The 25,585-nt window shown below is 45.7% G+C and overlaps 1 protein-coding gene and 1 long non-coding RNA gene across 3 annotated transcripts in view; both read left to right on the forward strand.

Moving 5' to 3' along the window:
• Positions 1 to 9,665, forward strand: part of UPF2 (UPF2 regulator of nonsense mediated mRNA decay) — a 108,744-nt gene extending 99,079 nt beyond the window's left edge. Inside the window, exons 20-22 of one of the 2 annotated variants that reach the window (XM_025853513.2) lie at positions 854 to 995; positions 2,161 to 2,281; positions 8,380 to 9,665. In XM_025853513.2, coding sequence (XP_025709298.1) covers positions 854 to 995; positions 2,161 to 2,281; positions 8,380 to 8,389 — 273 coding nt within the window. In that variant the 3' untranslated portion in view covers positions 8,390 to 9,665. Of the gene's footprint in view, positions 1 to 853; positions 996 to 2,160; positions 2,286 to 8,379 lie in introns of those variants that run through there. The other variant, XM_025853514.2, reaches the window with a different exon arrangement.
• A 4,235-nt stretch (positions 9,666 to 13,900) lies between these two features.
• LOC112810099 (uncharacterized) overlaps positions 13,901 to 25,585 on the forward strand; it is a 44,772-nt gene continuing 33,087 nt past the window's right edge. The window contains exon 1 of the long non-coding RNA XR_003204749.2: positions 13,901 to 14,227. This is a non-coding gene — a long non-coding RNA (uncharacterized lncRNA). The remainder of the gene's footprint in view (positions 14,228 to 25,585) is intronic.

Genomic DNA, 25,585 nt, shown 5'->3' on the forward strand with positions numbered 1-25,585 from the left:
AGTGTTAAGCTTTACTAATAATTTCAAGGATGCAAGCATTCAGAATGGCATAGATCAACCAGAGAGGTCTGGGATCCTGAGCACAGGTCTCTGTGTCCTTTCTTTCCTCATCAGGCATGCCCTTGACCCAGAGTATTAGAGGAGGTCTCTTAGCTGAGGTGTGCACATTATACACAGCAGAGAGAATTTCCATTTTGTGTTCACGTAGTTATGTAGGTTACTCAACGATTTCCAGGGAGCCCTTAAACTCATAGACTCTATCTAGGTTTGTGTACCTTGCACAACCCTAACCAGGGACATCCTGCTAAAAACAAAACGTTTCATAGGTAAGGACTCTCTCCCATAACAGAAATAGATCTTGTAGGGCAGTTGCTTAACTCTTCCTCTGTTCCAACCTTGCATTCTATCTCTAGAAGTAAGAAGGTGTGTCAGTACTACAGATGAAGTAGATTTGATCTAGATGGTCCAGCAGGCCAGAAAGGGATAGAAATGAGAAGGATGAAGGTTACAGCTTGCTATATAAAAGTCTTCTTGACAGTTATAAGGTCTTCATGGTGGACACTGATACCCTGTTGCTAGATGAGTGCTTCCAAACAGAGTGCAGGAAAGAGGAGCTTCTACTTTTCTTGAGGTTGAACTTGATGGTCTTCCACTTCCTATCCAGCCCAGTGGGTTTGTCTCTAGAAGATTAAGACTATTACCTGTTTATGTTCTTAGATGATACTGTCTTTATTGACTTAGAGGAAAGACATTATTTTTCTAAATTTGTTTAATTCTACTTAGCATTTTATTTGAAATCTTTTTTCTTCAATTTTCTCAATCCTTTTGTTATTCCTTTCTTATTTTTTCTCAGTTTAAGATCCTTAATGTACCCATGTCTTCCCAACTCGCTGCAAATCACTGGAACCAGCAACAGGCAGAACAAGAAGAGAGGATGAGAATGAAAAAGCTCACATTAGATATCAATGAACGGCAAGAGCAAGAAGATTATCAAGGTAAACAATCCTTTATAGGACAGAAGTAGAAAAGTTTTATGCTCTTTGGGCTTTTTAAATACAGAATTTCAAGAGTTTTTACCCTCACCTCCTTTTCATGTCATCTTTGTAAATATTTAGCTTAAGAAATTGTTTTTATATTCCATTCTATCTTCACTTAACTTGCAAAATAACACTAATGTAATTTTCATCATATTTTGCTAACTCCGTAATTCAGTTAAATTCTGTACTATTTAGAGCTGTGTTTGCAACTGAGATGATAATCAGGTTTTAATTGCCTCATGTTGCCAGTCATCTGTGAGCAATTAATTCAACACATATTTATTATCTCATTTGTCTATTTGGGAGTCCTGTCTCAAGGACCCCATGCCTCTTCAGATTTGAGGGTATACCCAAATTAAGATTCTGGTTTCGTGCAGATGTACCCAACACTCTTCAACAAAGTGGAACCTTATGTATAGAGTCCATAACCTCATAAGCCAGCCTCTTGGCGTTTCTGTGGCCCCCAGATTTAGAGCCATAACATGGCTGTTTATACAGCACTGTATTGACAGACTGCTTTCTGAGAGATTGTTAAATAAATAAATATTTGGTTTTCGACCTTCGAATCTCTCTTCTAGAATCTCTTCTGGTAGATACCCAACATTTTTAACAATCAGTAATAATAGCTATCACTCAGCGTAAGTGCTTACTATGGGCTGGACACTGACTTATGTACTTTTACAAAGCACTTAACCCTCACCACAATTCCAGGAGATAAGTGCTTATTATTATGCCCATTTGACATTTAGGGAAATGAACCGAAGTCCCATGGCTAGTAAGTGGCAGAGCTGGGAGTTGAACAAATATTGCCTGGCTCCAGACGCTGTGTTTGTAGCTATTGGACTAGACTGCTTCTCATACTGCTTTACTGCTTCACACTTATGTAGTGGCCAGATTGACAGTATGGGGAAATTGGATATTAAATGCTTAAAGAGCATGTCTCCTCTCTTGATGTACTCTTTCAGAACTTCTTAATCATTGTAGTCTCTGTAATTGTTATTTTTCTTTAATCACCTACTTGACTGAACTAATAAACTTGATCTCCCTAGGGTTTTATTTGCTTCATCGAGGGGAGTGCATTTACCACAGTTAACCACCTTTTCTGTTTTGCTCCTGCTTACAGAAATGCTGCAGTCTCTTGCCCAGCGCCCAGCTCCAGCAAACACCAATCGGGAGCGGCGGCCTCGTTACCAACATCCAAAGGGAGCACCTAATGCGGATCTAATCTTTAAGACTGGTGGGAGGTAAGATGGTCTCTTTTCTTCCTTCTTCAGCTACTTGTTTTTCATGATGTCTGTATGAATAAATTAGATAGTTCTGGATTATACTTAATGATAAAGGCCTAATTTTTAGCAAAATAGAAAAGCCTTCGAGTTGTAGACATTTGAGAAAAGAAAACGTATTTATAAAATAATTACAGTTTTTTGTTTTTTAATTTCAGTCACATTGATCTTGGCTTTCACTCTCTGAGTGGACTTCTTTGGATTCTTTAATTTTCTCTTTTGCATTCACAGAGATGACTAGTTATAGATGAGTTTGAGAGAAATCACACACTTTTGTGTTAGAATTTTTTTAGGTCAGTGTTGGGTAATGTTTACAAAAACTGAAAACCTATTTCCTAGACTTCTAAGCCTGCAGGCTGAGTTTGTTTTGAGGTATTTTGTTTGTTTTTAATTATAGAATGTCCTGCTGGGATCCATGCCAGTTTTGCTTAAACTCGAGTTGCTTAAAGTAAAATAGTTACAATTCCATAAGGAATTTCACATAGAAGATTCCTAATAAGACCTTATGCATCTTCTTTTAAGGGAGAAAATTATTTAAAGTTTTCTGGGATCTGATCTAAAGACCCATACCATCAACTCAATTTTCTGTCTTGTGGTTGGGTTGTAATCAAAGATGACATTGGCCTTGGCTGCTCTTACTTACTGATCTCCTTCAGGGTATTGGTGTTTTAGGCTCAGTCCCAAGATGTCACCTTGCTGTCAGGGGCAGGCAGGTCGGGTGTGGGAGGAAGTGTGCTAGGGATGGGGAGCAGAATAGTTCATTACTGTAGACAGTAGTGCTGGGAAAGTGCAAATCTCTGTCTTGTACGCACTCTGTGTTTTTGTGTTCCTGATAACATTTTTCTTTGACCTGTACGCTCAGACAACTCTAATCAGATTACAGGTTAGCACATTGGTTTGTCATGACAGTTTAGGGACCTGTTTTTTAACATCTAGTGAGTGTAGTGTTTTTAGAAATCCAAGCTAGAGCTGATGTACAAATCCATCTAATGAGGCATAAGATACTAGGTTATTTTTAATTATCCAAGCTTCATTAAAGCCCTTTAATAAAACCTCTTATTGTCACTAAAACATAGAACATAGGTAGTTTTAACAAGCCATGAAAATTTTAGTTTTCTGCTCTTTACATTTTTCTTACAGAGCTTTAAATATATATCAGTGTTTTTGATAATACCCGTTTCTCTTTTTGTCTCGTGGTTGGCAAACAGAACTATTAGAATATTTTTATCTTGATGTTTTCCACCAACTTCACCTTTCCGTATTACAGCTTCACATCTCTCAACTGCGTTATTTCTATTAATACCTCATCCCTTCTTTAGTCACATAATGCAAGTATAGTGCATTTTCCTAATTTTTCCCAATTTTTAAATATTTGGGTGGATTTAAGAATCAGTAACTATGACATTTGACACATAAGTGGTACTTGCAGTACGATATGCCCGCCTCAGCTTTCACTCATTCCACACCTACTATGGGTTCAGTCCTGCACTGTGGCAAATTAAAAGTACAAAAAGACCAAGTCTTTATGCTCAAGCTTATAGTCTAGTGGGAAAACTAAGTATAGGTATTTGAAAGAGCTAATTCTGCCCATTTTAAAAATTCATTGAAAGTTTATTAAGTACCAGGCATTTCTTAAGCAATAGGAAAAAAAATAGGGGAAAACAGATGTGTAAACTTATATATGCTAATAGATGTGTAACAGATGAACATAAAGGTATGCCTTTCTTAGTTTGGAACCAATTATTCAGTTGTGTTTTAGAATTCTTTTCGTTAACTTCTTGTTTTCCTTCCCTCCCTCCAGCCCCTAGTTAACCAGACTTGGAAGGATTGGCCATATTTGCTCGCTCTTCCTCACCTCTCACTGGTGTGGCTGATTGCAGTCTGCTGCCCCCACCCCACCCCTCCGCCTCCAGCTGTGCCTCCCAGTGTGTCACTCAGCATGTGGACCCTCTTTTTCTTGACATACTCTCTTCCCTGGACTTACGTAGCTGTCCTGTCTTCAGGTTTTCCTCTTCCCTCCTTGACTCCTCCTCCTGTCTCCTGACTTCGTTATGAGCTTGCTTCTGCCTGGAGATGCTCATGTCCCTCAGGGTCAGTCCTAGGCCCTCCTCTCTTACCCTTGTATACTCTCCATGGGAGGTGTCCTTCCCTCCTGTGGCAAAGTTACCATCCATTGCTCCAGCTCAGGTCGCACGTTTTAGTTTCTGACTGTATATTCATTCACTTGTCTTCTAAATAACCACCTAGAAGGTGTGTCCCTGCCCCCCGGCCTCTCTCCTCCTCTGTTCTCTGGCTCAGCTGAGTGGAGGCACTGCTGGGCCAGTTGTCCACACTAGAAAAGGAGGTTTAAGTTTGGACTATTCTTTCCCTCAGTTTCCATGTCTAGTTAATTAACAAATCCTTTGATTCTTCTACTGAATGCCTCTCACACTTGCCTGTTTTATTCTACCTCTGCTGCTGAGACCCCCAGATCAAGCTACTATCACCTCTTATTGGATTGTTGCCAGCAGCCCCCTTGATCTGCTTCTCAGTCTCCACTATCAACCCCTTCCAGTTCATTCTCTTTGTTGTACTTGCATTGTTCTTTCTAATATGCACATCTGCTGTCTGAGTAGATGAACTCTTCTGCTTAAAACCCCTCAGTGGCTCCTCATGGCTTGTAGGATAAAGTCCAAACTCCTAAACTTGGTTACCGTGGCCCTACATGATGGGGGGAAGGGGGGCGGTTGTTTACCTTATTTGCTTTATCTCTTTCTCTTCCTCTACGCCCAACCAAGCTGGTCTTTTAGTCCTTCTAGTTGTGTTCTCTGTTTGGAACTTTCTTGTGCTTTCTTCTGGATATCTCCTGCTCTTCCTTCAGATCTTACCTTCATATTCTCAAGTCTGACGTAGGTTGGTGCATATATGCTGCCCTTTCTCCCTGTATTTCTACAGACCTTGTCCTGTGTAATCACCTACTATCTTGTCTTTATCCCCCATGAGACTGAAGATTGAGGGCAGAAATGAAGCCTTGCCTTGTTTTCTATTATAACTCCCCTGTGGCTCTTGTGCCTAGCACATAGTCGATGCTCAGTTAATATTTGTTGAATGGACAGAGAAACTTGTAAAAATCTGTATTTAGTCATTTAATAAACTTTTTTCTCTAAGCTCTGCTCCTTAACTCTTCTTTCCTCATTTCCTGATTTTGTGAAAGTCCAATTCTTGAGCTACAATCTCTTCCTATTTTAAATCTATTCTTAAAATCATAACTCAATAAAAAAAGTTGACTTGTCCATCATTCTTAAAAGTGGCTCTCTGTAAAGTATTATGGTATTTTCAAAGCCAGTGCTCTTGTAATACAGTCGTGAGTGAACATGGAGAAGAACAAGAAATCATGTAAACACAAGTTTTTGACCCATTCGAGCACCAAATGTTCTTTGCCATTTTTTTAAACATAAGTTTTAATTGAAGAAATGTCGTTTGAAGGAACATAACTGGTGGGGTGGAGTCTCCTGATGGTTTGGCACCTCTTTATTTATTTTCTATTTATTTATTTATTTATTTATTTAAATATCTTTTTTTTTTTTTTAAAGGTTTTATTTTACTTATTTGAGAGAGAGAGTGAGAGAGCACAAGAGGGGGGTAGGGTCAGAGGGAGAAGCAGACTCCCCGCTGAGCCGGGAGCCCGATGCGGGACTTGATCCCGGAACTCCGGGATCATGACCTGAGCCGAAGGCAGTCGCCTAACCATCTGAGCCACCCACGCGCCCTATTTATTTTCTATTTTTATCACTGGGCCAGACAGTAGAAAGATACGTATCTAGAGCAGTGGTTCTTCAGATCCCTTAGGGAGAACGTGCTGTGAGGTGAATTCCTAAACAGAGGGAGAAGAAAACTTGAGTCAGGTCTGAGAAACTGTTTTCAACTTGACTCTTAACTTGGCTACTGTTTATTTTAAAATTAGTTATTAATATTGTCCATGTTATATGGCAGATAAGGGGAGATTCATTTGGATACTGGTTATTAAAACAGATTTTGATAGGTTCCTAGGCATTAATTATAATGATTTAAAATTTTTTCTAGGGGTGCCTGGGTGGCTCAGTTGGTTAAGCAACTGCCTTCAGCTCAGGTCATGATCCCAGGGTCCTGGAATCGAGCCCTGCATCGGGCTCCCTGCTCGGCGGGAAGCCTGCTTCTCCCTCTCCCACTCCCCCTGCTTGTGTTCCCTCTCTCTCTGTCTGTCTCTCTCTCTGTCAATTAAATAAATAAAATCTTTAAAAAAAAAATTTTTTTTTTCTAATCACAAGTGATCCTTAAAATAGGCTGTAAATTAAAATTGCAGCCCTTCTCACTGGGCAGTGATACCCTAACAAAGCATAGGCATTTGCTTAGAATGATTTAAAATGGCAATAGTGTTCTAGTAAAACAGTTAACCAGTGCAGAAAAGGTTGTTTTCCACTCTGCCAGTGTTGAAAATACTGTGAAACTTCACATCTTTGGCAGGTGTTAGTGCTGATATGGTTTCTGTGCTAAAATCCATATGAATTAAACCAGAGCTCCTTAAACTTTATTTATTTTTTTTTAAGATTTTATTTTATTATTTATTTGAGAGAGAGAGAATGAGAGACAGAGAGCATGAGAGGGAAGAGGGTCAGAGGGAGAAGCAGACTCCCCGCAGAGCAGGGAGCCTGATGCGGGACTCGATCCCGGGACTCCAGGATCACGACCCGAGCCGAAGGCAGTTGCCCAACCAACTGAGCCACCCAGGTGCCCGCTCCTTAAACTTTAAAACACACTTTTTTTTTTAGAGCATGCACACGAACAGGGATGGGGGTGGGAGGGCAGAGAGAGAGGGAGAGAGAATCCTCAGCGGGCTCCACATCCAGCATGGAGCCCAATGCAGGGCTCATTCTCACAGTCCTGAGATCCTGACCTGAGCTGAAATCAAGAGTCAGTTTCTCAACCAGCTGAGCTGCCCAGGTGCCCCTAAAATACATAATTTAATCTTCGTGACTCTTATTAAAAACTACTAGTTCTCGCTCATTTCTAACATCTCCCAGGTGATGTCAGAGCTTCTAGAATGCAGATCACACTCTGAGTAGGGTGTTACACTTTTTTTTTTTAACCCACCTTAAGGAGTTGTGCTTTTTTTTTTTTTTAAAGATTTTTATTTATTTGACAGAGAGAGACACAGCGAGGAGAGGGAACACAAGCAGGGGGAGTGAGAGAGGGAGAAGCAGGCTTCCCGCTGAGCAGGGAGCCCGATGCGGGGCTCGATCCCAGGACCCTGGGATCATGACCTGAGCCGAAGGCAGACGCTTAACGACTGAGCCGCCCAGGCACCGCATACACTTTTGCATATTTGCATCTTATTCTTAGAAATCAGTTTCTTCCTCATGTAAGCTTTTCTTGTGAGCAACGAACTATTAGCTAGTGCTGCCAGAGGAAGCAGCACATGCTGGGTGACAGTGGCCACAGGACTGCTTGCCTCGGTGGCAGGTGTTTGCAGGGTTACCTCCTCCTGACGGCTGTGCGGGGCTTCTGTCCGGGACCCTCCCTCGGCTTCCACAGCACTGCTGATCCCTCCACCTGCATCTTCACCTGGCATTCTCCCTCTGAGTGCATCTGCGTCCGAATTTCCCCCCCTTTGAAGGACAGATTGGGTTAGGGGCCTGTCCTACTCCAGTGCGGCCTCCTCTTAACCAGTTACATTGGCACTGACCCTTTCCACATGAGGTCACATCCTGAGGTCCTGGCATTAGACTTCAACATGGAGATTGGGGTTGGGGGGGGACACCGTTCAACCGTTACATAAACCCTAAACACTCAGCACCTTAGAAAGTAGTTACGGGCAAGATTCCAGGACCACCCGTCTGATCACCATCAGATTGCTCTTTTTAGTGCCCCTCTGCTCCTGTTGTTTCTTAGTCCAGTAGGAGTTCGTGTGCTCTTTAAGAAGCACCGATTTGCCTGGGAGACGTCAGGAAACAGCAGTTGGTGGTTGTTGAGGGGGCCTTTTCTTGCCAGAAGTTTGCCCTCAGTACTAGTTCTTTTTAACGTTGCCCTGTTTGTGCCTCCAGGAGACGTTGATCCAGCAGCACGTGTCATTTCATTAGGTCCTGTATCTGATGTTGTGGATAGTGGAGTCCTCCAGCAATTGAATGAGAGCAGTGGACACATCTCAGCATGTCGGTCTAGAGCGTTGCGAATCTAAACCTGGGACAGGCTGGGGCCATGAGGCAGGAACAGCAGCCTCTGCCAACACCCGGAACAAGCCGACGCTTCCAGATAAGGCGGAAAGGCCTTTTGTAATGGAAATCACGTGAGGGTTAATCTTCTCTTGAGAATGGCAGTCAAGAAATGAGATGGTTAACTTGACTACTGAGCAGTTACACCAAGAAGAGTGTCAATGAGATGACTGAGCCAGAGAAGAAACGGTTGTGATGGTAATGGTATGGGGGAAATGAACTTGAGTTTTAAATTTGATTTGAGTTACAGTGTCTCTGAATTGAACATCCCATGTTGGAAGAAGATATAATTGGGGGCTCCAGGACTGCAGTAGAAAAGTATAGAGCAAGCAGTAAAATCTTCTAGTAAAAACTTACATGCAGGACAACAAAATGATGAAAGATAACCAAATAGCAGATAATCCACCAGGAAGGCTTTTGTTTAGGAATTTGTTTCAAGAGGAACAAGGGATGAGGGAGAAAAAAAAAATCCATTTTATCCATCAGAGTCAGTAATACAAAATTGCCTGTTAGGGTAAAAGAGAAATGTGAAGACTTCTACTATACAAAGAGAATGCGTTCACATGGCTTAGGGGAGTCTGACACCAGCCCAAGAACAGGGAGAGTTGAGCCCATTGTAAGTATCATTGAAAACAAACAGCGTGCCAGTCAGCATGTCACCGCAAATGGACGAAGGACAGCAAGAACGGGGTCAGAAGATTTTGTTGACCTTCATGGGTTTACAGCCTCTGTCTCTAAACAAAGTATGGAAACAGTAGAGCTTTTATTTTGCGTTTGTTTTTGTTTTGTTTTGTTTTGTTCCCCCCCCAAATAGAAATGAGGGTTCTTAGTCTGTTTCTGGCAGTCTGTTAATTTATTAGGATAGTTGTCTTTCGTTTGCTTTCCGATAGGCATAGCAAGTTTAGTTAAAGAGCACATCTGTATGCTACAACTTGATTACATCTTTTTTTCCTAGCTATTTTGCATTTTTTCTTTTACCATGTTTCAGTTTCTGCATGTAGAATTAAATAAGAACAAAACTTGTAAAGTTGTAACATTTCACATGGAAATGCTGCCCGATCTTCACCAGCTTCAGAAATCTGACCTTTGCCAATGCTGCAATAAAGTGTTGTAATTTAGATTGGGCATGGTTGTGTTTTATTTGGTTTGGGTTTTAGAAATTTATTAAATGTGTAGACCTGTGTCTTCAGAGGTCATCCTTGGCCTTTCTGAAGCAGCCTCAGAGACAGTTTCTCGGGCATGTCAGCGGTAGTGCTGCTCTCCCTGCGGCGTTCTGGCTTTGCCTGGTTTCCCTGAGTGCCTGGGTCAGCTCACCTGGGGGTCTACTCCAGGGTAGCCCACGGAGTCCAGGAGAATAAGCATTTTTAGAATCGGCTTAAAGCTGGTTAGGATGGAAAAGGTTGACATGGCGTGAGGCCGTGTTTATGGTTTTACCCATGTGTGTGCAGCAGGATTAACAAAAGCCCTTATGCAGCTCAGAAAGGAATCACAAGAACCACTGTTTCCAGTTTCTTTCCAGGTGTTCATTTCAGGGTGGCCTTACACAATCCAGAAGAAATGATTGTGATCGCTATTGCTAAAATTTCTAAAATTCATCTGAGAGCCTTTAGAATTTGAAAAGAAGTAAACTTTTAATTAAAAAAGGAAGTTTCCAAACTCCACTTAATTCTGTTAACCCCATTTTCCCACCCTCATTGCCATCTTTATCATTGTTACGCTATGCCATTACTTGTGATTCTGCGTTGGGGAGAATGGTTTACGGTTGTTATTATTTTTACGTTCTTTCTAAGTTTTAAATTGTTAGAGGGAGCCAGGGATCATTCTACTGTATATCATGCACAAGGCAGAGAATATCTGAAAATCAGCTGTGATAATAATTCACCTTCAGTTTTTCATCTAGAAAGAATAAGGTCAGTAGCAGGTGTCCCGTGTTTTGGGAACCATAAAGAAAGTGGACCAAGTAAGATGGTGTGCAACATTGTTACTTTATTCAGCTAGATTACTGGAACAAAGATAGATTACTGGTGACGAAAAGATTAGTGCTATGTAAGATAGGTTATGTGTTAACCACCAGCAAGCTTGCTTCTATTAAAAATAAATAAGGGGGAGAGCCTCCTGACTTTTGGGAAACAGTCCGATTCTCATAACTTTGTCATTCTTTGGGGCCTCTTTTTCCCTCTTACGGTCCATTAAAGGTAAGCAGATGTTAACAAATCCAATACCAGACTTTGAGCCTTCGATTCCTTTTGGGAACTAATGAGCCAAAAAGGCCTCTGGGCAGCCTAAAGGTCCCTCCTCAGGTGAGTCCCTGCACTTCACTGTGGGAGTCGCCCATAGCTCGCATGCTCTCACTGTCCAGAGTCATCACCAACATGCCCATGTAAACCTCGCGGCCAGACAGAAGAAGGAAGGACAATGGTAGCACGCAGTAACAGGAAGAGTTGAGAAGGAGCAAGACCAGAAAACTAACAACCATGTGAGCAAGACACACACAAAACATAAGAGAGTGTGGTGCAGAGCCGGGCGCCTGGGCTGGTGGTAGTCCCGGAGTGTGTGGGATGTCAGTACTGGAAGAAACAGTCTACAGATGGTGAATCGTCCTGGAAAGTGTGGTGAATTCACACCACTTAATGTGGTGAGGTCAGTCGTTGGTGGTATCAGAATTTTTGTAATCAGAAATAACTTCTTTATAGGAAGGAAATGGGCCCAGAGTGGTGAGGCCAATAGCAAAGGGAGGTAGACCTCAGATTTCCTAATAACTCCCACTGTAGTGTATATACCTTCATAACACTCATAATGGAAAACTTACTTGTTTAAAAAAAAAAATCTCTTCTAAAAGGCAGAGGTGAAACATTTATTTTTCCTTCTAAAATGGTTTTAAGGTTTTTCACATTTATGGATGACCTCCCAGCTATCCAGAAGCCCAATATGCTATGTAGTCACAAAGGAAAGATAACCAATTTGAATTTGCTTAAACCCACGGGAGACTGTAAGGATCCTAACGTTTGAAACCAACACGAGAGTATATTGGGCTTTAGAAGTAACTGAGTGCAGTCCAAATTCACATGTGTGCTTTCTGCTCCTCCACTTTGTTCTTCCTCACCGTCTTAAGTCTCCTCAGGCTGCCATCAGAGTACCACAGACTGGGCAGCTTAAACAGCATTTACTTCTCACAGTTGTGGGAGTGGGGGAAGCCCAGGGTCAAGGTGCCAGCACAGTCAGGTTCTGGGGAGGCCTCTCTCCCTAGCTTGCCGCTGGCGGCGGCCTCCTCACAGTGGCCTCACTCCTTGTCCCTCTGCGTCCTCCGCGTCTTCCTCCTGTAAGGACACCACTCCTGTCACATTAGGGCGCCACCCTATGACCTCATTTCACCGTAGTTACTTCCTTTAGAGGCCCCCTCCAAGTAAAGTCACACTGGGGTTTGGGGTTGGGGGACAAGATTCAGTTCACAGCATTGACCGTAAGCTTGGCTGCTGACATCTCCCAAGTCTTGTAGCTGTAGCTACAGAGACGACCTGATGGTCTGCAGCCACATCTGCATACACGGTACTGTGGCCCCCGGCTGGCGCAGGCATCTGACCTTGGGCCAGTGAGCTGCGGTCAAGGGGCGGGCCCATTGCAAGGGCCTCACCAAGTATCTGGGCAGGGGGCAGTTCCTATACTCAGTTTTCCAAAATTGGGGTTCTCTCCGATTTTAAATGTGAGGTTTCCCACACATCTCAGTTTATTTCTCTAGTTTGGTTTTTAAAGAACCCCAAGTGTTTTATCTACACAACCTCTCGTTAAAGCATCCTTTTCACTTTGTGTGGCTGCACTGAGGTGTAGCTGTCTAGCTCTCCATCTGATGCTTGTCCTTAGACTTGTTTTGAATGAAAATAAAATGGAGGTGGGACCCATTTAAAACAAATTTTAAAATACCTAGCATCCTATAGTAAAATCACATTTTTTACATTCTCATTTATTGAAAAAAAAATTTTTTTACTTTACCCTTGGAAATCCAAAGGACATTCAGCTACCTGTTATCTCAATAGATATGCTTTCCGGAGGAATACCTTTGAAAATTGTTGATTATTATTCAAATGTTTGTTTCCTTGGAAGTCGCTCTAATTTTCATAGAGTGTGTATGTGTGTGTACAAGTACTCATGTTTTTATGTCATTCTGGTTCTTTGAACTGTTTGTAATCTAAGAGGCAAGCTTTTTATAATCTAAGAGATGGGTTTAATGTGTCTCCCCACCAAGAGCTGCGTGCACCTGTATACACTTGCCATTAGGGGGTGCTCAGGTCTGGAACATATTTTCAGTAGCAGCCCAAAGGCAAGAAATGCCTGCTATGTTCAGAAAGGCAGTGAAGGCGCCAGGCTGACCCCTGATCACTCACTCATGAGTTGTATATTGAGCACCATCTCTGACACTTCCTTCCTATATGACCTTAGGTAGTTATTAACCTCTAGACCTCAGTTTTCTCATCTGTAAAATGGGGTAACTTACTAGGGTTGTATGAGGAAATAATGGGATAATGGACATGAGGGTCTTAACACAGTGGCTGTTGTGTAGTCAGTGCTCAGTAAACGTTAACTAGTAGTAGTGGTGGGAGTAGTAGTAATCGTACCATGGTTTCTATGTGCCAGGTGCACTGTTGGTTACAAAGTTGACTGGCACACTCTGCCCTTGAAGAACTCATAAGCCCTTCAAGTGTACAGGGAGTATCAAGTTCAGACCTGGGTGGCTAAAATCATATGCATGACCGCCAACAAACTGTATACGTTATTACCCACAAAAAGATGTGCCCCAAAAGAGTGGGAATGCCACCCTTCAAGTGACTCTGGCCTGGACTAAGTCCTGTTTCCTTGCCAAGTAGAAAAATAATGTCCCCATCTCCCCAGAGAGTATAGCCACTTAAATTCAGTCATAAACCTTTTACTTTTCCATTAATTTTTTTCCTGTCTCTAACTTACTCAACAGCAGAGGGTTGGTGGTTGACTTGACTATTAAGGAGAACTATGTGGTGGTCCTAGTTCATATGACTCCAAAAGTAGGGTACCTTCTGAGTCCTCCTAACATTCCGGAACGAGAAAGAATGGGCTGTTGGGTCAGGCCACGCCCAGTGTTTTCCCAAAGTATATCATGGATGAGGGTCAGACCGACGAAATTCCCAGGTGCTCTTTGGAAGAGATGGGGATCCTTGAAACCACAGGCTGGTGACTTCTTCCAGCAGACAGGGTGGGCCAGGAAAATACTTCGGAGTCATGCTGAGACGAAGGTGGGGTTTTTGCTGGGCTTCTTTGAGAGGGCCTTGACAAAAGAATGAGAAGTAAAGGGGACAAAACAGGAAGCACTTTTGAAATGAGAAAGTGGAGTTACTTGGTTTAACCAGTTTGACTTCCCGCTTGTGTGTATAGCACCAGGCCATGCAGGGTTTGGCCCTTCGAATAAGTGAGCCCACGTTTACTATGACTTCTGTGTGCACAGGGGCCATTGATGAAGCCTTGAGAATATGAGGAATTGTAAGGAATGGCCCAAATGCTTCAGAAATGTATAACCTTGATCAAAGCTGCACTCAGAATGTGTACCCTTCCACGTCAACGCAGGACCAACTACCGCACGGCCCCCTTCCATGACCCCAGTGTGGCGGAGGGATGCTGGACGCGCCGGCTGGAATTCAGTCCTGCCCCTTGTTGGGTAAGTGTCATAACCTAAGCCTCATTTAACTCATTTGGACAATGAGAAATGATGAATTTTCCAGGTTGGTTTTGAAAATTGATTATACAGCGTTAAGTCAACACATGGTATGTGCTAGGCTGAGGTGACAGATACACAAGGCAAAATCCCACTTCTACGGAGCTTACATTCTAGGAGGGAGAGACATGTAATCAAAAAAAAAAAAAAAAAAAAATTAAGAGAAAGGTCAGAGAAGCCGGGATGGATGGTTGTAACCCAGGTGCTGTGTGGCTGAGGCACTGTGGTCAGTCTGCTCCTTGAGATTGCGCCTGTAGAGAAGAGGCGCTCCCTGCAAGGAGAGTGGGCTCAGCCAAGACACGAATGACAAGGACCAGCCCTTGGAGATGGGGGACACACATTCCACAGGAGGTTGGAGAAAAAGGAAAGAACATGGCCCATTGAGGAACTCAGGGAAAAACCAGCAGAAGGCAGGGCCCATATTGGAGAGGATTCGTAAGCCAGAGTAAGAAATTTGGATGTCCTTCTAGGTGTGACAGCATTGATTTGATCTGATTTTAATGGGTCACTGCTGAGTGGAACGTAAGATGATGGGGGAACTGGAGAGACCTGTAAGGCAGGAGCCCAGAGGAGAGGATGAGAGACGATGGGGGGTGATGGTGGGGGGGTGTTGGGGGGGTGAAGGATCAGATTTCAGACCTATTTCCTGAGGACCAGCTGGTGGGTTCCATGGAGGAGGCGGGGGGAAGAACCATTGGGTCCCCGGCCTGAGCAGCCGGGTGGTGGGGCGCTGAGAGGGAGCAAGCAGGCAATGTCCAGGGGGTGTCATTCATGGGGAAAGGGAGCTACACGGAGGCTCCTCCTTCCTCTGCTCGACTAGTTTTCAGAGCAGGGCCCCACGCCTCATGATTTTGCAGGCTGCCAGTGAAAATGGGCATTGCCAAATGGACCTGGCTCCTGGAGACTTCCTAGTCTGCGGGTGGGTAGGCAAAGGTCTTGGCCAGACAGCTGAGATCCCATTGCCCTGGAAAAGGAAAAGGAGGCCCCAGGGGCCATTTCTCCAGAACTGCTCCACATGAAACTTAGAGCTCAGGCTTTGCCTGTCCTCTGGGACCCGTGGGCCCCGGGCCCAGGGCTTGATGAGTGAGGGAATGCTCTCTGAAGGGGTGTGCAGACCCGTGAGAACAGGGCTGACTGCAAACTGATATCTCTCTCTCTCTGTTCTGTGTGACCTGGATTTTCCTTTCCTTTTAATTTGACTTTTGTTTGTTTGCTTTGCATTGTCTCTGAGCAACTCAGGAGACATAACAGGAGGCCGGGCTGGTGGTGTCATTGCATACCTGGATCAGGCCGGAGGTCCCCCAGCCACAGCCTGTGGGTGTCCCTCTCTGAGGCCAGCACCTCAGCAGTAAAGCCTGGGCTTCCTGAAGGTCCAGCACCAGGCAAACCTCACCCACCCGGGGCCTTTGTCCTCTCCCTCCCCCTCCCCTGCCCGCTGCCAGTAGGAACCAGGAGAAGGTACCATCAGATCGGCACAGCCCCCATGGGAGAAAGGCTTCTGCTTACTCAGAGCCTGTCGGGAGAGAGGCAGAAGGTGAGAGAGAAGACCTGTGGCTGGCAGAAGTGTTTGGGTTTATAGTGTCACCTCTGTGTGACTCTGCCCCTTCCCTAGTCAACCAGCGTTTCTGCACGAGCTCCTAGCACTCTCAGTTCCTGCTGGCTCCAGTCTGAGGACAAATATGGAGATTAAATGCATGGAAGGTGGGCAACCCCCTTGTGTGACTGGGGAGGAAAGCTAAAATATGCACAAAATCCCTAATTCCATTTTGACTTTTTAATCTTTTTAGCTGGAAATAATTATAAACTTGAGAGGTTGCAAAAAAATAGTACAGGGTCCTGCAAGCCCTTCATCCAGTGGTGGCATCTTAGATGGTGATAGTACAGTATCAAAACCAGGAACCTGAACTTAGTTCAATGCTGACAGACTACAGACTGTCCAGTTTCCACTAGTTTTTACATATACATTCGTGTGGGTGGTTCTGTACAATGCGTTTCCATGTATAGTTTCATGTAACCCCTCCACAATCAAGACACAGAACTCTCCCATTGCCACAGAGGAACTCATGAGCTATCCCTTGTCGTCGGGTAGATTAGAGTTCTCTGGAGAAACAGAACCAGTGGGATATTTATAGACATGTATGGAGACATTTAGCATAGGAATCGGTTTTTGGGGTTCTGGAGGCCGGGAAGTCCCACAGTCTGCCTTCTGCAAGCCAGAGAAGCAGGACAACAGTGATATAATTCAGTCTGAGTCTAAAGGCCTAAGATCTACCAGCCCTTGTGTCTGAGGGCAAGAGAAGACAGATGTCCTAGGTCTAGCAAGGAGAGCACATTTGCCATTCCTCCACCTGTTGTTCTATTTAGGCTCTCAATGAATTGGATGATGTCACTGACATTGGGGAGGGCGATACTCTTTACTCAGTCAACTGATTCAAATACTAATCTCTTCCAGAAACACTCTTAACCACTGTTTCTTATTTTAACTACTATTGTAGGTGTGGAATGCTATCACCTTGTAGTTCTTTAAAAAAAAAAAAAAGATTTTATTTATTTATTTGACAGAGAGACAGCGAGGGAGGGAACACAAGCATGCCGTGAGCCAAAGGCAGATGCTTAACGACTGAGCTACCCAGGCGCCCTCACCTTGTAGTTCTTATTTGCACTTCCCCAGTGGCTAATGATGTTAAATATCTTTCAATGTGTCCGTTTGCTAATCATATCTCTTCTTTGGTGAAATACCTGTTCATGTCCTCGGTCTTTCTAATTTGATTACAAGCAGGCTTGCATTGGTGTTTTTGCTGCATTTGTGTTTTTGAGTTTTGAGAATTCTTTGTATAGATTCTGGATACCAAGTCTGATACATAGTTTTCAAATATTTTTTTCCCAGTCTGTAGCTTGTCTTTCTTCTTCCTAATGGGGGTTTTTTGTCAGCAAAAGTTTTAAATTGTGATGAAGTTCAACTTACCTTTCTTTTCCCCATAAATTATTTCATGCCCAAGAACTCCACTCTTTGCCCAGCCCGAGTTCTCAAAGATTTTCTGCCATCCTTCCTTTCTAAAATAGCTTTATGGTTTTTACATTTTACATTTAAGTCTGTGATCCATTTTGAGTTTATTTTGGTGTACGGTGTGAGATTTAGGGCAAGGATTTTTTTGCCTAAGGAAGTTCTGTTACATGCCATTTGTTGAAGAGGCTATCATTCTTCCATTGGATCACTTTTGCATCTTTGTCAGAAAAAAACAAAAACCAACCACAGAACATACTGTGTGGGTCTATTTTTGGTTTATTTTGTTCCTTTGATCTCTGTGTCTCTCCCTCTGGAATACCACACTTTCTTAATTACAAGTAGGTCTGTAGTAAGCCTCCATATCAGGTAGGGTGGTAACTCCCATATGATTTTTCTTTGTCAAGATTGTTTTAGCTCATCTAGTTCCTTTGCCTTTCCATACAAATGTTAGAATAAGCTTGTCTGTGTCTACAAAATATTTTGCCGAGATTTTGATGATAAGAATTGCATAATTATTTTTTAGCTATTGTGAATGGAATTATTTTAACTTCATTTTCAGGTTTTTCATTGCTCATATCTAGAAATGCAGTCGATTTTTTTTACTTTGGTCTTGTATCTTGTGACATTGTCTGACCCTTTAATTAGCTCTAGTGGTTGTTTTGTGGATTCCTTAGGATTTTCATCATACAAGATTATGTCATTCTGCAAATACAGTTTTACTTGTTGCTTTCCAATCTGAATATCTTTTATTTCCCTCTCTTACCTGATTGCGCTGGCTAGAGTCTCCAGTATGATAGTAGAAATGTTGGGAGTAGACATCCTTGCCTTGCTCCTGATCTTAGGAGGAAGCATTCTGTTTTTCACCATGCAGTCTAATGTAGAGAAAACCATATACTGACCAAGAACTAGGGGTGCCTGGGTGGCTCAGTCGTTAAGCATCTGCCTTCGGCTCAGGTCATGATCTCAGGGTTCTGGGATTGAGTCCCACATCGGGCTCCCTGCTCGGCGGGAAGCCTGCTTCTCCCTCTCCCACTCCCCCTGCTTGTGTTCCCTCTCTTGCTGTCTCTCTCTCTGTCAAATGAATAAATAAAATCTTTAAAAAAAAAAAAAAAAAGAAAAAAAAAACCATATACTGACCAAGAACTAGTCTCTTGACAAAGGGGGTAGGTGGGTTGGGCGAGGGCATCTGGAAAGGCTTCCCAAGGAGATGAATTGGGAGGATGAGCTCGCCGAGGTCAGGAAGTCTGTGGGTTTGTCCTGACTTTCCAGTACTGAAGCTGGTAGCCAAAGAGGTTGGACTGAGGACCGCTGATGCTGTGGCAGGCATCACTGTGCTTCCCCAACAAGGTAGATCTCTCCCTCCTGCCATGATCATGGATGAGACAGACAGACAGCCCCCAGAGGGGCCAGTGCCACCACAAGGGATGTCTCATTTCCCATCACTCCAGGGTATGGAGCAGACTTGGGGCTGGGCGGGCAAACTGAGATGCTCCCCACTGTTCCAGGGAAGAAAGCCGGAAGCCAGCACGTGGAACTTTTGTCCTGGGGATGCTGCCAACAATGGGGACCCATGACTCTTCTTCCTGTAGTAGGAAACTGACCTTCATTTGTTCCTTCCTCTAATAATCCCTGCCCTTACTGAATGCGTTTGTCCAGCACCGGCTAGATGCAAGGCATCTTTGAGACATGGCATGGGGTGAAATAGACTAACAAGGTCCTTCTTCACCAGACGTTTATCATTTACAACAGAGACATTAGTCTCAAACACTTACACTCTAGGAACAGTGTGAGCTCTGAGACAAGAGAGGCATAAACCAACTCCTGTGGTCATTCTGAGAAAGGAAACAACATATCTGTGTGTTGTGGGGTGTGTGTGTGTGTGTGTGTGTGTAGAGGGGGTGGGTTAGGGTAAGTGGGAGCAGGGGAGTTCCATGTAGGAAGGCACAGGTGAGGCCTTAAAAGATGCACAGGATTTTGACAGATAACTGTCAGGAGCTTTGGGGACAGCTTAGAGTAGATCATCAAGCGCTCACGTGGGCATCCCACTTGAGATCTTGTTAAAATGCAGATTCTAACTTGGTAGGTCTTGGAGAGGGCTTGAGAGTTCTGACAAGCTCCCAGGTGAAGCTGATGCTGCAGGTCAGAGGGTGGCTCTGAGTACCCAGGGTGCAGAGAACATCTGCTCTGATTTGGCTGAGAGATTAGTGGGAGAGGGCAGAAGAATTGGACAATAGGTAGGGCCAGATTCTAGCCTGAGGAGTTTACACTGTACTTGGCATGCAGTGCACAACCTCTGAAGGTATTTGGGTCATGAAGAGAGCCAATCCAGACGTTAGGAAGACAGAGCTGGGCAACTAGAGGCAGAGTGATTTTCCTATTCATCCATCCCCCAACCCACCCACCCATTCAGCCACCCATCCACCCACGTACCCACCCATTCAGCCACCCATCCACCCACCCATTCAGCCACCCATCCACCCACCCACCCACCCATTCACCCACCCACCCACCCATTCAGCCACCCATTCACCCACCCATTCACCCACCCACCCACCCATTCATCCATCATCTGTCTGCCATCTACTAACATTTGTTAGATGCCTATTACACTCTAGACCCTGGGGGAGGATGAAGAAGACCCAGGCTTTCCTCCCCCAGATCCCAGAGCCAGTGGGATTGATGAACCCATATTATGTGTGCAGGTTCCATGTGAGCACAGAAGGGGGCGGGCAAGGGGCTTCCTGAAGGAGGGGACCCTTGAGAGCTTTCAAAGAGCAGTGGGAGATACTTGGATAAAGAAGAATTCAATGAGAGGGTGCTGCCTGGGCAAAAGTCAGCCACAGCAGTGCGATGCACATGGGTAGCTGCTCAACATTTGGGTTGACAAGGGCTCAAGAGGTGTAGTTGGGTCCCTGGTCACAAACAGTAGGGACACCCTTGTGTGTGTGTGCGTGCGCACGTGCGCACACACACACACGCACGGTCTCTTCTCTCTCCTCCTCTCTCTGGTCCCCTGTGCCTTCAGGTCCTCATGGGCTCTGGGTCAGCGGCCCTTTGCCAGTGAAGAGATTGGGGTGGTGTGTGGGAGGCCACTGAAGGATGGTCTATATCTGAAAGAACTCTGCAGAAGCAGACATTCCCTGCCAGAGAGGACATCACAAACAGATCCCCTGCTAAGAATATTTGGAGAGCCTGGGGGTCACTGGTTTTCCCACTGGGGTTCAGGCCATCTTAATGTCTCTCAAAGATGAGAGTGGCAGCAGACCTGGCCTAGGTCTCATTCCAACCAAACTCTGTAGCACAGAGGAGCAGATCCACTTAGAGACCCAGGCTGACAGAGGGAGAAGAGCCTGTCTGCCTGGGCTGCCATGACCAAGTCCTTTAGTTCTCATGGCTCTGGAGGCTGGAAGTCCAGATCAAGGTATCGTCAGGGCTGGGCCCTGGGGAGGCCTCTCTCCTTGCAGGTGGCTACCTTCTTGCTGTGTCCTCACATGGCCTTTCCTCTGTCATTTACAGGAGAGGGAGGGGGAGGGGAGAGAGAGGAAGCACACATGGTCTCTCGTGTCTCTTTTCTTATAAGGACTCCACCCCAATTGGATTAGAGTCCCATCCGTACAGCCTTATTTAACCTTAATTAGAAGCCCTTAGAGCCCCATCTCCATTTTGTAAAATTTAAATTCGATTAATTAACATAGAGTGCATTATTAGTTTCAGAGGTGGAGTTTAGTGATTTGTCAGTTGTATGGAACACCCAGGGCTCATCACATCATGTGCCCTCTTAATGCCCATCCCCCAGTTACCCCATCCCCCCGCCCACCTCCCCTCCAGCAACCCTCAGTTTATTTCCTATGATTAAGAGTCTCTTATGGCTTGTCTCCCTCTCTGATTTCATCTTGTTTTATTTTTTCCTCTCTTCCTCTATGATCCTCTGTTTTGTTTCTTAAATTCCACATATGAGTGAAATCATATTATAATTATCTTTCTCTGATTGACTTATTTCGCTTAGCATTATACCCTCTAGTTCCATCCACGTCGTTGCAAATGGTTAGAACCCCTATCTTCAAATACAGCCCCTTTGAGAGTTAGGGCCTCAAAATATGAATTTGTGAGGGGACATAATTCGGTCCATAGGAGGACCTAAGAGATCCTCTAGTCCAGCCTCCTTATTTTCCTGATGAGGAAATTGAGGCTCAGAGAGGTTGAGCGGTTTGCTGAAGGTCACACAGCTAGCTAGCGTCACAGCCAGAATTCGAAGTCGGGCCTGACATCTCCCAGACGTGTGGTGGAAAGGACAGTGTCTTCTAGATGATGGGGCTGCGTGCGGCGAGGCCTGCCATAGACACCTTCACCAGCAGCTTTCTGTTTACATGAGAGAGGGAGCAGAAGAGGAATAGGCCCACCCTGAAACCTGAAGGGTTTAGTTTAGACCTCAGGAAGACTTTCCGTTTGAAAAAGTTGAGTCCCTGCCAAGTGTGTCCAATGGCAATTATGGTTTGGTTTTGTTTTTTTGCTTTTTTTTTTCTTAGAAAAATGGCAGAAAGTTTGGCAAAGGGCCGGGGAATGGACTTCATAACTGTGAAGATCCTTCTAGACTTAGGTTTCTACGCCGATTAGGACACTATTCCACTGAAACTCCCTGAATCCAGAAGTCTTGCTGGCAAGAAATAGTCCCTGAAAAAATCTCTCTGAGCATACCTTTGGCCCAGCAGCCTGACCTCGGGGGGTCGGGGAGGACAGGGACCAGGCATGTGCAGGGCTGTTTACCTTGGTTAGGCAATGCAGATAAGTCTCCCTGTTTGTGTTTGCAGGCGGGGGCCAATGTTTGGGTGGGCAAGGTCAGGTCAGAACAGGCAGGAGAAGCTGTGGGCGGCTGGCTCCCAGGGTGGGGGCCCGTGCAGGGACTGGGGGTGGAGAGGGCCAGGCAGCTGCAGCCCTGCTGAGAGGCCTCAGCTCCCCAGCAGGCATCCCTTCTGTCTCCTCTGTGCTCTGCAGGACTTTTGCTCTGACAGCCTTAAGTCTGATGTTCCTTCTCTCTCTCTCCTCTGTCTCTGTCTCTCTCCCCACCACACACCCCTGACAGCAAAGTTCAGCACTGACCCAGGCCCAAAAGACTTTTTTTTTTTTTTTGAGAAAATGATGTTTCCATTGAAAAATGAATTTTCGCAATCCCTTTCAGACCCACAAATGCCATCTTCAGGAAAATAGGAACATTCTGAGACCTGCCCGGTCGGGTCGTATGAGCGATTGGCATTCCTGAGCAGCGTCACTCCCGACTGGCAGTGGGAGAGCATGGTTTTTGGAAAGACCATATGAAGGCACAAGGATGAATCAGTCTATTCTTACTTACAGCCTGATTATGACCGGTGCTCAGTGTTTTCTGGCTCAGTGTAATGAAGCCATTACCCCACCTTCCGAAGACCAGGAAAGAAAGGAAGAGGCAGGAAGGGCATCTCTGGGTGGCTGCCAGTTGCTGAGGTCTCCACCCACCCCCAAGCCTAGGAGGCCACAGCCAACATAAATAGCATCCTCTCTTCATAAAGAGATTCCAAAAGACTCTATTCAGAACACAGATTCCTTCTCTTGCGCCTGCCTTTGGGCTGGGAGAAAGTCACGCTCTGTGGGACCCCACACTCAGCCCCTCTCCACAACTGTGCTGGATGCTTCCATCCCACCAGGCTGGTGGAAGAAACTCCCGGCTGGCAGTTGGCTCTGTGTCTTGTGGCTGTGCCCCCCCCCCCCCGCCTTGGTGGGTGCCTGGAGGTGCATGGGCAAAGGAGGGAGGCAGAAAGTTCAGAGGCCACAGGACCCAGTGTTGGTTCAATCCCGATTTCAGACACTCGGCCCCACTGTCCCTAGAGGCGGCTCTAGGGGGAGACTGGTGATTTGGGAGATGTGGTCTGTGGGCACATAGCGTTCATTCCATGGTGTTTGGTTTACTAAAGAAACGAGTGCATTTAAGACTTGAATGGCCTCTGCCAAGGAAGGCAAGGCTTCCTGCTGATGTGGCAGAATCTGCTTCCATTCTTAGGGCTCACCTCGTTGACCCGGGGTCAGTGTGATTCTTCAGGCCCGTGTGCCCCTGAGAGTGTGGGTGTGACACCGCCCTGCCTCCAGATCCTGTCCCGTGTGTGACTGAGATCTCTGGGCTGCAGGGGTGGAGAACGTAATCTCCTCCAATGAGCTCTTGAGTGCCCTTGACCAACATCCTACCCAGCTGGACAGGATATTTGGACGGTGCCCCTGACCCAGCCGCTTGAGCTCAGACATGTGGATGCGGCCTCACCAGCCTGTTGTGTCCCCTGGAGCGATCTCATCCCACGCACAGGACGCTGGATGGGGTGGGGCGGTTGGCGTCAGACAACTGGTGTGGTGCCCAGTCTCTTTGGTCACTTGCTGGCCCCGTGACCTTGGACCTTGGTCTCTCTAAACTTCAGCTTCCTCATCCTTAACTAGAAATGATAAGGGAAGCTACTTCACGAGTTGGTCATGAGGAGGAGTCACGGCAATCCACAGAAAGCCCTTAGCACGAGAACTGGTGCAGAAACATGCACTGCCTGTGTGGTCCCCGGGGGCCGTCAGTCATGTTGCTCCCGGCTGAGGGGGTTCAGGACCGAGTCCGAGATGTCTGCTGTAGGAGAACAGCGAGCCAGGGGTCATTTGGCTGTGAGGGGCTCCACAGAGCCTTGTCAAACTGAGTGCTAGGCACTTGGCTTTGAAACAGCCTTACCTCAGATGGGCTTTGTTGGCCCTAAATTATAAACTAAGCTTAAATATGTGCACTCCATGCCGACCCCCTTTAGCAGACCCTTTAGGCCCAGGGGCATTCATAAGACCCCCAGGTCTAAAGTCATCCTAAGCTGAAAGGGCTCCTGGAGCCCAGCGACTCATTGAATGGGCTGCACTAACCTGAACAAGCCAGCTCAATCCCCTTCCCAAACCACACACCCCCCACCCCACCCCCACCCTCCCCCCAGCCAGGAAAGGATATGCAGCTGGGAGCCAGCATGGCCGAAGACATTCCAGCAAACCATCCTCCGGGCCCTGGGGACAGGGTGGGGTTTGGGGGAGGCATGATGTCGTTTCTGGCCTGGCCTGTAAATCATCTTTGGCCACACCATTTGGGGCCTCCTCCTCCGCAAGGGTGGGGCCCAGGCAGCCTAGGAGCCAAGAGGGAATGAGGAGCTGAAAGGGTCTCCCGAGGAAGCTGCCCAGCTTGGTAATTATAGTGGCCTGAACTTCCAACCAGGTCCCAGCCAGGTCCTGCTCTCCCTGAGGCTTCACACAGCCTTCTCTTGGCAAGGAGCCTCAGAATGGAATGTTCTGGGACCAGCAGGTGTGTCACGCATGCTGCAAACGCCTGGTCCGTGATGTCAGAGGATCAGGACTGACCCAGATGCAGAGAGGTGAAGGCTGACTTTGCTCATCCCAGCTTCCCTCCTTCTCCGCCCCTTTGGCTGCCCCTTCCCATCCCTGTCCTCCGTTTTCTCTCCTCTCCTGACTTGAAAACTTCTCCTCAGGGAAAGGCGGACTTTATTAGACTATAGCATTTAGACTACAGTGTAAACGACTTGCAGCACTCTGCCATCCCCGTCTGTCTTTTTAACAGGCTTGACATGGCCTTAGTCTTGGCTTCTGAACCGTGAATCTCTGGGGATACCTGGTTACCCCTGGTATACAAGACTTACATTCTTTTCCGAACATTTACAAAATGTTTTTGAAATTAAGGTTAGACTTTTCTATCAGCGTAAACCCATATTACCCATTCTGAACCTAACACAGAGCTTAAAGGGAATTCACAAGAATGTTCTGCTTTTCTGAGCATGTGTTTACTTAAAGGCTTACACGTTTTCAGAAGGGCGAACGGGACTGAACCAGCTATAAAACTGCAAAATCACAGGGAAAAACTTTTAATGAAAGCTTGGTAGAGAGCACAGGCTCCAGGGACAGCTGATGCTTGGAGAGCAGGGGGGAGGGGCAGCAGCGGCCCGTCATATAGGAGCTGGATGGGCAGAGCCGGGAAGCTGTAATCAAGGCCGTGAGGAGCAACCCGGGACCCTGTCCTCGTTCTACGCCCACACGCAGCACGCCTTGTATCTTTCGAGGGAGAAGCTTCCCTAGCATCTAGCTGGCTTCACAGTCAGAGCCACGGGGACTGACTTGGGGCAGCATCTGCTTCTGTTTTCCCCAAGCTTATATTTGCTCTCTGATGACGTTTGCTCTGATGGTGGTGGTCTCGACGCTTCCAATACAGTAATTAGTAAAACGTGTGTTGGGAAGAGTGAGATTAGTTGCCT

Source organism: Callorhinus ursinus, unplaced genomic scaffold (assembly GCF_003265705.2).
Source record: "Callorhinus ursinus isolate GAN/ISIS: 27379988/994484 unplaced genomic scaffold, GSC_fseal_2.0 scaffold36, whole genome shotgun sequence".
Lineage (NCBI taxonomy): Eukaryota > Metazoa > Chordata > Mammalia > Carnivora > Otariidae > Callorhinus > Callorhinus ursinus.